Raw genomic sequence first — 16,315 nt, forward strand, 5'->3', positions numbered from 1 at the left:
GGGAATCAAAACTCGCGAACCTCCCCCACCACCACCCATCACCCACCAACCACCACGGCGACAATTACAGCGACCGTACTCGCGATTTGGGAGTTTTTATTATGCAAAACAACGCAATAGTACACTCCACTGCTGGATGAGGCATTGGGGTATGGCTACAGCAGCAGCAGCACGATGATTGATGTCGCCGAGCCCCTTCTGCTGACAACGCACCCCCTTGCAGCGTGTGAACATTAAACCACGACGCTCTGCCAGGTCGGACATCGAAACGTCGGTCTCCCGACTCGCACTCACAGCGGCTGAGCGGCGCTCACCAACTTTGCGGACCTGTAACAGACGTGGCTATGCAATGCAGTATGAGTATATGTGTGTGTACTCTATGTATAATCTAAGATGCCCCCTCCCTCAAAGCGGTACTGTGTTGTATCGCCCCCCGCAGGGATGATGATGAGCCGAGTCGACCCACGTCTCCTCCCCTCTCTCTCTCAGGCGTCCTTGTGAGTCGGGCGATCGATCACAGCTCCAACCCGGCGCATCTCACCGGGATTCAGCCGCGTTCAGTGCATTGCGATATGGCCAAATCGTGAACGGTAAAGATTTGTCTTGAACCGGACAGTTCAGAAAATAGTACAATTGTACATTTCATTAACGTGATTATTTCAAAAATCAAACAATCATACGAGTGGCAGTACACAGGACAGTATATCCACATAGTCTCACATACGTTGTCTAACGCATCTCTCCCCTTGCTCTTCCATATCTTCTGACTACATCTCATCTCCTGCCTTTAGTCACCTCCGAACACATTGATGTCCCATCACTCGTCTCTCTCCTGTCGTGTGAACACATCCGTCCCCCATTGGTCTTCGACTTCATCTGGATGGTCTCCCATCTCAAATCATGGTTTTATTGCAGGGCTCGCTCACATCGCCTCTCCACCGGTGCTGTAACATATTTATTTGATAGAGCACACGTTACGAAACTAGCCGGTGTATTTTTTAAAACAACCCCATACAAGATGCTAAAGTGGCTACATTCGCCTCAGTATTTTTATTTACACGCTTTTTATTTAACTCAGTCTGTTGTTGTATCCTCAAATATTGTAACTCTATTTTAACCCACTTCCCAATGTGGTATCGACTGCAAACTTGGTATACTTATGTCATACTGATGACAATACTATATTCTATCAAAAAAATAAAGAAATATATTTATAAACATTCAATATTATGCTATGTTTCGGCTTCGGTCTAATTGTCCACGGTCAACTCACGTTGGCTGCAAATCATCACGGCCCCTAACGTTGTGGCAAGCCTCGGGGCCACTTCCTGGAGTCGTGGAGTTCTTCCATTATTGGTGCGGTACATTTCATTAAAGTAAAAAAAAAGTGTTTTTTAAATATTACTTATTTGGAATAAAATTGATACTTTTAGGGACGCCTCAACCAATCACAAGCCATTAGCTCGGACATATATTCGCATATGGCCATACGCTGTCCAAACCTCGTCTGCATTTCTAACTCACACACCGTTCAGGCCTCTTGTATCGTCTTAACCACCTATCCAGTTTTTTTTTATGAAATCGTCATCAGCAATCGTCAAAACAAACTCACTGCAGGCAATCAGCTTTTATTAATCGGCATACACAAGCATTCAATGAGATGTTATTATTTTTAATTTACTATCGTTCTCATTTGAAGTAAAAATAACAAAACTGCAAGTGCAAAAAGTCAACGTACTGTATCAAATATATGACCATTGCCTTGTTAAAGTGGTTCATGTCCATTTTAAATTACCATTTAATTAAGTATTTGTACCTTTGGTATCATCTTTTATTTTGTTCACGAACAATTTTAGTACTTATATGGCATCAGACAGTTATTTATGGGCTTGAATGACATCCACTATATGGAGGTATAACGCAGCCACACATTTAACAACTTAAATCAAGGGTGAAACTGTGAAGACTTTTACCTGTAAGACATCTAACAATGTGGTGGACTATATGTTGGCTATAAAGAGAAACTGAATTCTCCTTTATATTGAGGTACATTTGAATACTTCGGGTGGGAGCAGTGGCACAGTAGTTCACAGTGGATTATTAACCCAATAACCTGAGTTTTAATTCTGGAAATGGCTACCATAAGTGGCAAGTGATATCTGTACTGGTCCTAGGCCCTCCCCCCATTAAACCCATAATTACGAGCATGGTAAAGTATGATCAAACCCTCACAGCAGGCAGAGGCCTTTATCCATTAGTGGACTGGCCAAGGGCTGCAAACTACAACATACTTTTACACTGCATAGGCATATGTTCATAAAATGTACACCTGGTGAAAACCAAAATTCCACAAGATAGATCAGGCACTTATCCATTGGCATAATTAGTTTCATCTAATTTAACAGCATTATGTAAATAATATTAGCCTTCTGCAAAAAGTACAAGATGCACTGTCAATAGTTATTAAATTTGCTAAGCTTAAACGAATCGTCAAGGTTGTCACAAATCTGTAAATGTACCAATTTAAAAACACTTTTCAACGTGAAATGTAAGCTTTAAAATTGGATTCTCAATTTGGAGCAGTATTAATATGAGGCACAAGGAGGTTACGTCATGGGACCTCCTTTTCCAGTACCAAACTATGAGAATAGGTTTTCCCCTTTTTTCTGGCAACAAAACAGGTGTTAAGATGTTAAAACGCCAAACTGAAACCTTTTACAAGGAATCATGTCTGCATTAACCACAATACTTGTGGTCATAATAATGCAAACAAAAAACATACAGTACTCTGATAATATATGCTTTGTCTTTGAAACCGATTGGTCCACACCAGAGACAGCTTTCTTTGCAGCCGAGTCTCAAAAGGTGTTAGACCAGAGGACGGCTTTTGGCGTCTTTTTTGGCGTCCCTCTGGTCTAACACCTTTTGAGACTAGGCTCCAAAGAAAGCTGTTTCTGGTGTGGACCAATCCGTTTCAAAGACAATGCATATATTATCAGTGTTTTTTGTTTGCATTCTGACCACAAGTATTGTGGTTAATGCAGACATGATTCCTTGTAAATGTTTCAGTTTGGTGTGGCTCATGTAAAACAGCGACTTAAGATTAGCGTTCAAATCATGACTCCAAAGGCAGGCAAGCTGTACCATTCTTATTGCATTAGCTGTGTACATTCAATCTCATGTTCAATCTGGAAATACAGGAAGGGTTGGAGAAACTTGGTAAATTGTAGCAGTGAATGTTTGATTCTAAGCAATGTCAGCTTTGCCAGATCATTGAAAATGATTGAAATAGAACAAATACATTTCAGGTATCGTTTTGCTGAGGTGTTGAAGCAAAAGCTGAATGTAATTTACCACCACTTTACTGCTGTCTTGTAACAAAAAAAATGTAAGCTACAGTTAATCTCTGCTCCAAAGGCAGTAAAGTATATAAATGATTGCCTTGCATGTGTCTAGTTTGGGCAGTGATTCCTCACAATGACTTTATCTAAAGCAGTGTTCTTCTTCATTGCAAGGCCCGCGGGCGACTAGCGGCCCCTGACGTGCAGCTCCCGACAATACACAACATGTGAAAACACCCCCCATCATCATCGTTCTGTCATACCCCAATGGTTTCAAATATGTGGCCCCCCCTCTGAAAATTAGTGAAGAACACTGATATAAAGTATAAAAAAGACTGCAATGACTTACACCTCAAAATAAAGATGAAGACTATGAATGCGTCATTATATTTTTGGTATAATAATTGTGAGAAATAGACAATAGAAAATGGGAGGGAATTCAAGTTTGATATGGTTGGCTGAGTTACAAGGGTCAGTTGTGATCTGTGCCTGCCACCTGGTGGCCTACACTGGCCCTGTTGTTACGGCTGCTTTTTATACTCCAGAAGAAACGTCACTCGTGCAGCAACGTAGTTACACGGCTGGTACTGTTTTCGTTTACTTTCGCTTCATGTTTATGGGTTTACAGATGACTCAACTTTTACTAACAAAGACACTTACGATCATTACAGACATGGATTAGAAAAGAATATAAGATCCCTGGCTGTTTTTGCTCTGACCATGATGATACTACCAGCCTGATCCCTAAAGATGTGTATACCTTAAGACCACACCTGCTTGCACTGGCCCAAAAACCAGAATCAAATTCCTAAAATCCAAACATTGTGAATTCCGTAAATCCAAATTGAAAACAAAGAAACTAGTTTTAATCTGCAGAGTAAGAATTTACTCTAATCTGGCAACAATGCTCTTATTGGCCTGAGTGTTTGCGCCAGCTGATGTGCTCAGGTAAGAAGGACCACAGGTCTGGCTGCCCAACATGGGAGAGGCTGGGGAAGGGAGACTTGCTCCACTGGAAGGGAGGCTGCTGGTCCCATGTGGGACCACTCTGGGCCACCATTTCCAGCCGTGGCACCATCGCCTTGCTCGTGATCTGCAAACAGAAGTATTGCATGTTAGCACATTGCTTGCTCAACACATTACAAGCATGTCGAATGAAAAACAAGACTATATGTAGAGCTATTGTGCAGCAAACTATGCAAGATTACAGTTCAAAATAAAGGTTTTTGGGTTAGATCGTTTTGCCCGATGATGCTGGATGTAATTACTAGCGAAACGTCGTACTCAAATTGGAAATGATGTGGATTTACTCTTTAACACACCGGTGGGCTGAAGTAGTAACTAATTGGCATTTTGTTTACGTGACAAATCCCTTACTAATTGGCTGTGTCAGGTGGTGGAAGGTTACGACACAACATTTATACTTGTGCGATCTAACCCAAAAAGCTTTATTATGAATATTGGTCGCGAAAGCCTCCGTGTTAAACTGAAGATTACAGTTTCTAATTAATAAACGTGTGCGGTTTAAAAACGGTGAATGCTATTAATTTTCCAAACTAAAATTTCCGACAATTTTACAACAGTAACTCAAGGAATATTTTACATACTTTTATATGTTTTGATATATTTTGAGTTCCTGCAAATTTTAGATCAGAAACTTAATTAAATGTATTCTGTATATCTCGTATTGTATATGCGGTATTTAAGTTAATTACAATAAGTTAAGGACATACTAATGACATTCAGTGCTCTATCCCACCGACTGAATGCATACGTTATCTGGAAGAGAGCGGTATTCCACTGACCTTCATGTCAGTGGCCCCATGGCTGCGCTGTTGCAACATGTCACAGGGATAGGTTCCATTGGCTGGGTTCAGGTCACAGCGCGCTGCTATGGCAAACTCTGCGTTCTGTCCCGGCACACAGCCCTTGCACGCCGACAGTGGGTCATTCATGAAGTTGTTGTACCTGCAAACAACATGCATAAATACACATGCACACACGAACAAAAACAGATTCAGATGACACCTTGCTCCTGTAAATCACAGCTTCCTTGGTTTTTCTACAATGCTGAATGTAATCCATAGTTTGTATCCTCCGTCTTGGCCAACATCACCGGCCAAAGTAATTTACAACACCCACTTAGGATGGTTATTTCTTAGTTTTTTTCCTTTCTACATCTCCAATCCGTTTTCCCATATCTCTTGTTGAGTCACTTGAATAGACCTTGCTTACTCGACAACGGATGCCGAGGTAAAGTCCGACTTGTAGATCATCCTATTTATTTTATCCCTACCTATCCCCACTTTGTGATGTAGTCAGCTGCTTGAAAGATGATCTTGGGTCAAAACATTTTGAAAACCTCTAAGGTAGGTGAAATTCAGTGGAACATGTATATTCATTCATGTATTTTGTTATGTAGTCACTGCTGACGGCAACACAAGGCTAAGACCATCAAATTCTACACTTGAGAATGTTGGTGACTTCCGAGATTTACACCCAGGATGATTTTGGTGATGATGACTCGGCGCTCTATGTCGAGCAGGAGCTGAGTCACTAAATACGAGTACGCCCGCGTCGTCTTCGAAACCCCCACCTCATGAGGTGCACCATGGAGGGAAGGTCGGTGACTGTGTGGACATCTCGGCGGAAAATCTGAGCACGTGGGCAGCGGTCATGGTCAAACCAGTCTCCGAACTTGTCCACCAAGGCCTGCTGATCAGACACATTCCAGATCTTCTGGAAGTAGCTGCAAATGTAATTGAAATCAATTAGCTTCTCAGTGTAGTTACCCAGTACCTAGACAATTTTTTTTTTAAGATTATCCATCAAAAGCTTAAAACTAGCGATGACGTATGTTAAGGTACATTATGGAAAAATGTATTAATACGCAGAGCGGTGCTTAATACTATAAAATTAACGATTCTGCCTCTAAAGCACTGTATTACATGCATGCATCACAACACTTACAAAGAAACTCCTCTTTTGGTACCTCTCAATATGCAGCCCCCTCATTATATTTTTACATTGTTATATGAGGTGCAATCGCATACATTCAATATTGCCTTCTAATGTAATTGCTGTCCTGCCATCTTCAGATCACCTCAAATCTCTGCAGGTTGTTGTCTCACATACACACCAAACTCTACATGATCCATCAACCCCACCACCAAAACTCCAGATTAAAGGCATATACTAGCAAAAATTATCATGACAACGAAAGTTTCGTAGATCTTAAAATTACGTAAGGTATTAAGAAAATCCATGCATAATGAAGCATTTAAGCAGTAGCTCTGTACTCTATATCCGGCCAGAAAGAGGGCGGGTTATGGTATGCCCAGCGTGTGCTCACGGGATGTTGTAGCTAGCCCAGTATTGTTCTTTGTAAAGGACATCCGTCAGGTCTGATGACACCACCAGGCCCCTGTGGAGCACACACATGCAGATCATACAGGATTATGTGCGAGGCTTTGGTATTCAGCACAATGACTTAGAATATGTTCATCCATCTTGCCTTGACAGGAATATTGCCTGGGTGCTATTAAAGCAAAGTCGAGATGGCATGGAATATTCTCCAGTGCATTTCCATTCGAGAGAAAGGGCTATGGCTCTGAGCCGGGTTCAAAGTGAGGATAAACGGCGTGCTATTATTTAATCCCCTTATGTATTTGTCAATTGAAAAAAACATCTCTCAAAGCAAAAGAGCAAAGAGGTGGTTAAAATATATCTTGGTGGCCCGAGCCACTGTGGAAATTCTACTTCTCATGGCAGGGGCCAGTCCCCATAAGACAAGCGTAGCACTGGTTTGAGTAAACATAAATAAAAGGTTACTGACGGCATCTGTTCAAGTACGGTCAAGATTCCACTTCTCGATTTTGATGATCCAGTAGCAAAACGCTTGTAGTCAACAACCATCCACTCATTGTTGTACCTGAAAAACAATAATATATCATAATCAATGCTCTGTAGTTGTGCAAAATGGATTAAAAGACTCAAACACTTTTGTTCCAACAGCCTGACATGAGACTAGAACAGTCGATTTTCAGTCTTTGCTAAGGCCTGGCTGAATATTTGACACAAGCATTTATATCTGAATCGTTAGCTCTGTCCGCAAGACGTACATGTGTAATGTTACAAATTTAACTCCGACTGGGAATCAATGAAGCCCAAGTCTTTGGGGCCATCTAAAGGAGTACCACTGTGGAACGTCACTCACCGCCACCTGTTCTGGCCTGCCAGTGGTGGCGAATGCAGCCCCATTGCTTGTTTGACTTTAATTATTCACAGCCATTCACGGTCCTGCGACTAGTACGTGGTTCTTACCAGAATCAAGTACACGCCAGGCTCGTATATAAATGATAACCCACTCCCTGTGTGCGCTTGGAAACACCGTGAATTAACATTACAGTTTTTCCAAGTGCTCATTTACAGATTGAAACATACAGTCGTGTCTATAAAACATATTACATTTTTGATAGCGTTTGGTAAATCAAATTGAGATAACGGAGGGCGGCTTGTATATTAGTGATTTAATAGCATGCCACAAGGAACCTCATTACATGCTTTACTGTGTTCAAATTACTGTACCAACATTATAAAACACGCCACATTAATTGGATGATTTACAATAGTTTTCAATTGAATTCTGTAATGAAACGGGCATATAAACATTTTATTACACGTATTGTGTTTCAATGGAGCTCAGCATTTTTGTGATAAGTATGAAATACATCTGAAGACCTTTTAACATGGTATATGCTCACAGCAGTTTATACGTTGCGACGTATATACACAATGAATGCCATAATGAAATCATTACATGAGTCTCTTATCCAACTTTCAAAAAGATAACGTTTAAAATAGAGCCATTGTTTATATGTTTATGCTACATTTAATACACAAATACATCGGAATTCATCCAGGTGTTGCTGCAACACACTTGTTTCAAAACGATGTTTAAGAGTTAAAATCTCAGTAGGAGGATGACTCAACCTACTTCATGGGAAGTCAAAAGCAGTTGTCCTATGAAGAGACTGATCACCTCCATGGGACTATGGAATTTCCAATGGCTCAGGACTGCTAACAAATATGGGCCCATACACCAGACAGACAACTTTCATCTTAAGAATTATGTTTCAGAATGTTCCCAATTATCAGAATGCTCCTTTAGAATTGCTACCGTAACATTCCAGGAAAATATTCCATTCCAGGTGTAATTGCAAGTGGCTGCACGGATTTCAACACTCGATTTCAGCAGTACCGGCTCAGTGCTCCAACTCTTAAATCACCAAGCCACTTCTGAAGCCTAATGCAGTGCACTAATGTGCACAACCTTGCCTCTACTAAATACACACATGTAGACATGTTTCAGTGCATTCACTTACGTGCCGCTATTGTGCTGTCTGAATGTTTCTGCCCAATGTTGGCCAGACGTCGCCAGTCGGTTGGCCACCACGTTACGCAACCACTCCAAAAGTTGCCCCTTTGGCTGGACTAGGTGCCACAGCTCAGGGTTGTTGTTTTCAATAGTAGTCTCCAGCACAACCTGCGCACGTGAACACGTGTGGAACTATACTGTGAATTACCCGCAGACCTTTAATAGATAACAATAAGTGGATACTTACAGCAAAAATCCAAGCAAAACGTTTAAAAAGGTACCTTTAATATGCTGCGAATGCATGTGCATACTGATTGAACAATTTTTTATTTTACCAGGTAGGGCCCACTGAGCTATATAGTTATGTTTTAGAAGCAACCTCGCCACAAATTATAACTCAACGAAGTGGCTTATCACGTGGTAATTTATAGCAGCCAAATACTCTAAACCCATATTTATAATGTGGAGGGAAAAACCGGATAAACCCTACATACTAATATGCATGCACGCTTCTACATGTGGCTATGCACCTCTCCATATATGTCAGACTTTTCAGTAGTTCTTACAGATACCCAGCATACACTGGAAAGGTCGCCATGTCAAATATTTACTGGCATATATCTGTACATGTGAATGTCTAGAGGCACACACCAGTCCACTGCTTAGGATGTAAAAATCATCGATGGAGAAGGTGACACCAGGGTAGGAGCTGAAGGCTTGCTCGTGGCCAGGGATCACCTGCTGACCTGAAACGGTATCAGAGAGAGGCCCAAATCAGCTGAAAACTTGCTTAACACGACAGGAATGCAAGATTCCAATTTTTTAAATAAATCAATGTTTATTTGTTAGACGGAAAATGTAATACAGACCACTATGAGTTCTGCAAAAAAAAGTGACTGGTACAAAATCTCTCAATGTAGAGTGAACTCACATTTGTATGACCACAGCTGTTGTTAGAACATGCAACAAAATTGGAAGATGGCGAGTTAAAATCTTTGTGGTAATCAACTGTGAAGAAACTATATACATTCTGGCCCGTGTTATGGGAATTGGGAATGTCCACTACTGGCTCATGCCCATCAATAAAGATGAGAGTCACCCCAATATTTAATTAAGTACACACACAAGACGTGGCATAAAATCATGGCACGTCTTACTTTCAATTATGCTCTCTAAACAAAGTTTACCGAGATACGTTTGCAACTATACATGTGCGTGTCCACGCATGCGTACCCTTGGGTGTAGTGTGAAACGCAAGTTGGTAATTCTTAACGATCCTCAGCATGCTCTGGTAGGCCCCCCAAGTCACATGTGACGTCAGCAAGTCCTGTCCGTCTGGCAGTAGCCTGATCAGGGCGGAGCAGTGGCCCTTCCCCACTGGACCACGACGCTCATATTCCATTCCAGAGGCAGGATTCTGCGTCGCGGCAGTCTTGTTGAGAACTTGCTCCAAATCTCCCAAATCGGTGGCAATTTGGCCCAAGCTGTATGGACAAAAACAAATACAATAGTTTAAATGTTTCAAAATATTCCCGTCAATACCATATTCACATGCTTACCATGTTCACCTGAATACCATAATTCAGTAAAAACACATTTTGATTTAAAACCAACATAACTGCGTCAGTATAATGGACTACTACTCAACATCCGTGAAAAAGAGCTTCATAGCTCACTGGATTCTTCCAGTAGTCTAAATAAAGATTCTGATTCTCATATCTCTTAATGCCTCATTCCATTTTAAAATGTGTGCAGCAGTGATTGTAAAACATATGTAAATGCTTATAGTTTAATAAACATATAATTTTGATTTTCGATTTAAAGCTTTCGTGACTGCAGGGATTCATCTTCTTGGTTCTTTCGGTAAAGTCACGTAGAAGGAAAATAATAAAATTATAAAAATAAAACATAATAAAAAAATTCTCACGACGTTTCGGCCACAACGCAAGCAGCCGTCCTCAGAACCAAGACGATGAAACATATAATTGTCTTAGGTTAGTAACCAACTCGCATTGTCTGAATTAACTTATTAATATCACTTTGACAATATTTTGTAAGAACACGTGAGTGGGAGAAAGGTCACAATCTCTATTGAAGACAGTGTGATTGTGTGGTCGATATGTAGGTGAATAAAAAAAAAACCGTATGCATCAGTATTGAGTCCCAGTACCTCTTGTGGGTTGATGGCCACAAATTCAATGTTTGGTAAACCTAAGATAGCCAGGCCAGTTTGTTTATCCAGTCTAGATGACTGATCCCACCTCTATGCTATAGCTCAAAGAAGGTGAAAGTGCCTGTCATCAACCTTACTATCCTAAAGAGCTTCATTCAGTAAGCTGGCCAAACTAAGTCAGGGTAGGTGATTTATTTTGCTTGTTCAAGCAGCCTTTATTTCCAGTGCATGAAGACTCCTGCAGCAGGACCAGAGGAAGAATATTTTTTTTCCAAGATGTAGGAGCAAAGCATCTGTAGTATTCTCGAAGTAGCTATGCATGTTTCTACGCAATGCGGCCATCTACCCTGGAAAGGCTTTGGTTGAGTGTAGTCCAAGAAAGAGATGAATTCAGGAATGGCTATATCGCCGGATGAGTTTACATACTAGAATCCAAAGGGAGAGATGTCTATTCTCCCGGTGGGGAGGGCGATATTCCCACTCATGCCATCCTCGATGCCCTTGAACTGCAGTAAGGCCAGCCGCACCTGGGAACATAAGTAATGACAAGGGACAGGGCAGTACCAAGGTGTATATGAGTAATACTAGGGTGATTGACAGAAGCTGAATGTACAACCTGGTAAGTGACTGCATGAAGAATTACTCCTGTAAACAAATGTGCGAACTAAACCCTTATTCCAAGCTGGGAATATGATGGCAGATGCCTGTAATCCAGTGGCTGTAAGGCACGGTTGGTGAATTAAGCAATATGTCACCGTGTATGTGAGCTCTCAACTTGTCAGGCAACAAGGTGGCACATTGATGACATCACGGTAAAATCATTTCTAAACTATCGGTTCATATTCCCCAGTATCATAAGTTCATAACTAGATTAAATATGTTGAGTCTCCTGAATACGTGTCAAAATCGGTAACAAATGTTATTTAATCTGACTGATTAACTGGTGAATAGTTTTGTTACATCTCTAACATTATCCAACTGCCTGGCTTGTACGCGTTCATTGTTCACACGTGTAGTGGTGTGTCAACTATTAATCACACTACACACATGTGTAGTGGTTTCAACTGTAAATCACACTAAACAAATGTAAACGGACGATCCAATTTAGGGTAATGTTTTAAAATATAAAATAAATTTTTTACCAACAAAATATATTTGCTCACATTGTAAAAACAATTTTAATTAGTAGCAAATTATCAATGCAATTAAAGTCACAAAAAAGTGATGAATAAAAGAGGATTAAGTGGTGATGCATTGGCTAGTGCACTGCACTATGAACCCGATGGCTCGAGACATATGAACTAGTCCTGGACACACTCTGCAGCAACTCACACTGAGCAGCATGGTGAAGTATGGTAAGCTATCTCATCAAGTCCCCAGGTCTGCGTTGCAGATGAATAAGTACACGTGTCATTTTTACAGAAGCATGCCTTCTATTGAACATTATTTAAATTTGATGCGTGAAAACATAAACCATTTTCTATTGTACCTCATAAGAGTCCCACTCATAGTACAGCCATGATAACTGCAGTGTATTTAACATCACTACATTTCACAAACATCACCTGGTGCCAAAGTGGATTCTCTGGCTCTGCTTCGATCTGTGCATTCATCCAGTCGAGGTTGTCCTTGAGGAAGCCCTCCAGCCTGCCACAGTAGGCCGACTCCTGCGGGCCCTTGGCACAATATCCTTCCATCGTGTTCTGCCATTGCAGCTTAATGTACTGCAGCATCCATTCAACCGACCATGCACACGCACGCAAGTTATATATTTAACAAGTACATGTCAAAAGCTGCCAAATGTCATGGAGTAATTTGTTTCGAAAGCGGAATTGAAGTCTATGACCTGCATCATAATTATAAACATAATACAGTGGAATCCTTATAAAGAGAATACAATTTGGATTTATATAGCATAAAAAATATGACTACATCTCAAGACCGTGTACAGAAATAGGGAGCACATTACTGTATATAGAGGAGCAGTCAGTTATAGGCAGAGGAAAAATAGCCTTAAGCCTGGACTTGGACCAGGGGCGGGGAGTTGACAGCACTGATGGTTTTGGGAAGGGAGTTATTTGGGTCAGCAAATAAGAATGAGTGACCTTTCACTGAGTGAAAGTTGAGTGAGGGCTTCTACAGAAAGCCACGGTTGATTCAGCAAAAGGTGCATGGTGAGGAGTAGAGTGAGATAAGAGGAAAGTAGCAAGACGAGTCCATGGAGGAGCTTTAAGATAGTGAGTGCGATCTTTAAATTGATGCAGTTGATGGAATGTTCGAACCAAAACAGGTCAAATAATCTACATTGAAGTAAACCATTTGTATCATAAATATGCAATTCCTACTGCAGAATATGACATGTAATGTTATAAACCACATAAACCACAGAAAGTCTGCTATGAGCACCAAACCACATGGAGAGAGGTGGAGACAATCACAGCACAGAGATGTGAGGGCAGAGACGATCAGGAAGGCTGGGAGTTTGCTTCACGAGTCAATGGGCTTTTCCAATTCCTCCTTAAAACCCCAGGCTACTCAGCTGTATTCCCAGTTTGAAAGTAAATTTGCTATTTGGTGCACACATATAAAAAGGGGGCAAATACTATGATATGAATATTGCATGCAGGCAGATAAGGCGAGTGTGAATCCATGAGCATCGGTCTTTGGTCTGTTTGTGCACCCATGTGTGTACGTGTGGGGAGCGGTGGTGTAGTGGTTCAAGCACTTCACTCAGTTAGATTCCCGGATATGGCTAACATTAGTCACAAGTGATATCTGAGCCAGTTGTGTGCCTCCCCTACGATGGTTCAGCCTAAAGTTAGTTCCTGATAAGAACAGAACTTGCACAGTCTGTAGTATGATGAGAGGGTCTTTGTATATTGTGTACGTGCTGGACCTTGCTCGTCACGTTGGCCTCCAGCACACCGGCAGCGTAGGCTTGTAAGGCGTCGTCATACTTCTCATTTGTGGCAAGAGTCAGGTGAGACCAGCTGCAAAACAAAGATCAAAGAAGAGCCGCGTGATCTCGCTTAAACTGCAGTCTGTCCTGTAAATGTTAACAGCTGAAGACATCACTGTCAGCAATTCTTACTTATCAAATCCTGCCCGTTTGGTCTATTGCCTTGGAATTGTTCAAATATTTGCAGCGTGTCCACTCAGACAAATGATAAGTGGTGCGAATCTTCGTGGCCCTCAGCCAGTGGTGACAATTCCACATTCTCTTGGCAGGCGGCAGACTCTTCATAAGCCCACCACTTGACTACCCACAAAGTGATATTGTATCGACTTTTCAGGTATGATGAGTTGGCTCGACTCTGCACTTTGGAGTTGAGAGCTGAGAAACATCCACTGATTAACAGGTGTGTGGTTAAACCGTGCATAATTCATATCAATGTTGAGTATTTACAATATCACACGACATTTCAATGATGATGACAATAGTGACGACAATGATTAAGATAATGACTTATGATGGCTATGCTGATGAGAGTCAAGTAGCTGTCATAATGCCTCGTGCTTATGATGGTGTTGGTGACCACGTGATGCTTGATGGCTGAGCTTCCTCATTGTCTCTGACGGTTTCCTTTCCTAATGGTGCCCATCTCTGAACGTTTTGCACAGCGTATTAAGATACGGTATATTTTAGACGTAATATAAATCCATGTGTCTTGTATGATAATGACGACGTTGATGATAACGGCTGTATTGGTCAAACTTGTAACAATGATGATGGTAATGTTTGTGAGTATATGTAGTTGCAATCGTGATGTGTGTGCCGATGGCTGTAATGACGGTATCAATGATGAGTGATGTTGATGGTATTGTTGATGACGGCTACAAAAATGATATGCGTGGTGGTGACTCTGACGGTAATGGACTAAATGATGTCAGTGTCGATGTTGTTGATGGTGATGAGGCCACACGCACCCCGTGCTGGAGATTCTGTCAGTGAAGTTGGCCCAGGCCAGGGCCCCCGGATCGATGCCTCGTACCACGGCGAGGCCGCGCTGGGAGTCCCACACAGCCGAGGCGAGCTCGGGGGTCACCGCGGCCCCGCTCACATCCACCGCCACGAGCAGCACCACCACCACCGCCGCAGCCACAAACTCCATCATCCGCGCCGCGTGCCCCATGACTCTCCGCGTGTCCCCTCGCTGTTGTCTCCCGTGGCTGTCAGCGAGGAGACGGGAGGCGAGTGAGGAGAGGGATCCCCAACAACAACAACACTATGAGACCTCCTTTACACCACCAACACAAACACCGCCACTCTCGTCTCTCGCTTCCTCTCGCTGAGCCTCACTGCGGTCACGTGACCGAGACGCGTCACGCCCCTCGTGACTGTTCGCGATCTCGACTTCGACCGCAGCAGCAGCAGCACGAGGAGGAGGAGGAATCCGATGAACTGTGAAGCTCTTTTTTTATTTCACAGATGTCAAGTAGAGGCACGGGGTCAGACGGCTGGAGCAACAAACGAGACAAACAAAAACACGATAGGAGGGCAAAGTGTAGTAAAGGTAAGCAAATCACTTTGTTTATTTTGTATTTTACCAGGTACAGCGCACTGAGCTTATTAGCCTCTTTTTTTAGAAGCGACCTGGTCACAAATGATGGCTCAACGGAGTGGCTTGTCATGCAGCATGCATATTCACCCTCTGTGCACGATGCAAAAAAACATCAACAGTTCCTGAAGAACTGTAATATACTTTTTTGTATCAGGTTACCATCGGGTTCGTTTCAGGCCGACGTGAGCGACTGGCTGACGTGCGGCAGTGATAGAGAGAGAGAGAACTATATCGACCGGTTTCCTCCTCATCATGACTCATCAGCAGAGCCGTCCCCAGGGTATGGCGAATCAGGGTGACCGCCCCGGGCCCGCGCTATGGGGGGCCTCGCGCTTCGACGTGACGGTGTCAAGATGTAATACTACCGGCTTCGATTGAAGGCATCGCGGTGACCCACGTCGCAGTCGGATTAGCCCCGAACGCATGTGGTTGTACCAAGTTAACGCACAGTATCTCTCTGAGTCTGTCATCATTGCTCTTTCTATAATCTCCCAGTCTATGTGTTTACGTCTCCATATCTCTAAAAAAATTACTCCGTTTCTTTGTCTATCTGTTTCCTTGTCTCTACGCGACCTCTCTCTTGATGTTTGCCTCTTTTGTCTTTGATTGCCCTGACCACAGCGCCACCGCTCACCCCCCACACGGTTACACACAAAATACAAATATCCTTCATAGCATTCAAAAGACTGATGGGCCAAGTGCTGTGAGCGAGTTGTTTATGTGTACGTTTATGCGTAACCGAACATTCCTGCATCACTTCACTGTGATGCAAACGGAAGGATGTACATACATAACGTACATGTTAATGAACTGTGAATAACCCAGCCAATAATATAGATATCCACTGTAATTTATATGACTA

The 16,315-nt window shown here is 42.3% G+C and overlaps 1 protein-coding gene across 2 annotated transcripts; it reads right to left on the reverse strand.

Moving 5' to 3' along the window:
- Positions 1-1,612: 1,612 nt before the first annotated feature.
- Positions 1,613-15,205, reverse strand: PLBD2 (phospholipase B domain containing 2). Of its 2 annotated transcripts, none has more exons than XM_078858064.1 (12): positions 14,819-15,205; positions 13,788-13,881; positions 12,457-12,615; positions 11,318-11,418; positions 9,952-10,202; positions 9,370-9,464; positions 8,726-8,886; positions 7,177-7,272; positions 6,694-6,765; positions 5,938-6,090; positions 5,147-5,309; positions 1,613-4,434 (listed from the first exon to the last, which is right to left on the reverse strand). In XM_078858064.1, the coding sequence occupies exons 1-12, from the start codon at positions 15,022-15,024 to the stop codon at positions 4,252-4,254; spliced, it is 1,734 nt and encodes a 577-aa protein (XP_078714190.1). In that variant the 5' UTR covers positions 15,025-15,205; the 3' UTR covers positions 1,613-4,251. The 2 variants fall into 2 exon arrangements, with proteins under 2 accessions (XP_078714190.1, XP_078714189.1); XM_078858063.1 differs by having other exon boundaries at positions 13,737-13,881.
- Between the last annotated feature and the right edge of the window lie 1,110 nt (positions 15,206-16,315).

This window comes from Lampetra fluviatilis, chromosome 7, assembly GCF_964198595.1.
Source record: "Lampetra fluviatilis chromosome 7, kcLamFluv1.1, whole genome shotgun sequence".
In the NCBI taxonomy this organism is placed as follows: Eukaryota; Metazoa; Chordata; class Hyperoartia; order Petromyzontiformes; family Petromyzontidae; genus Lampetra; species Lampetra fluviatilis.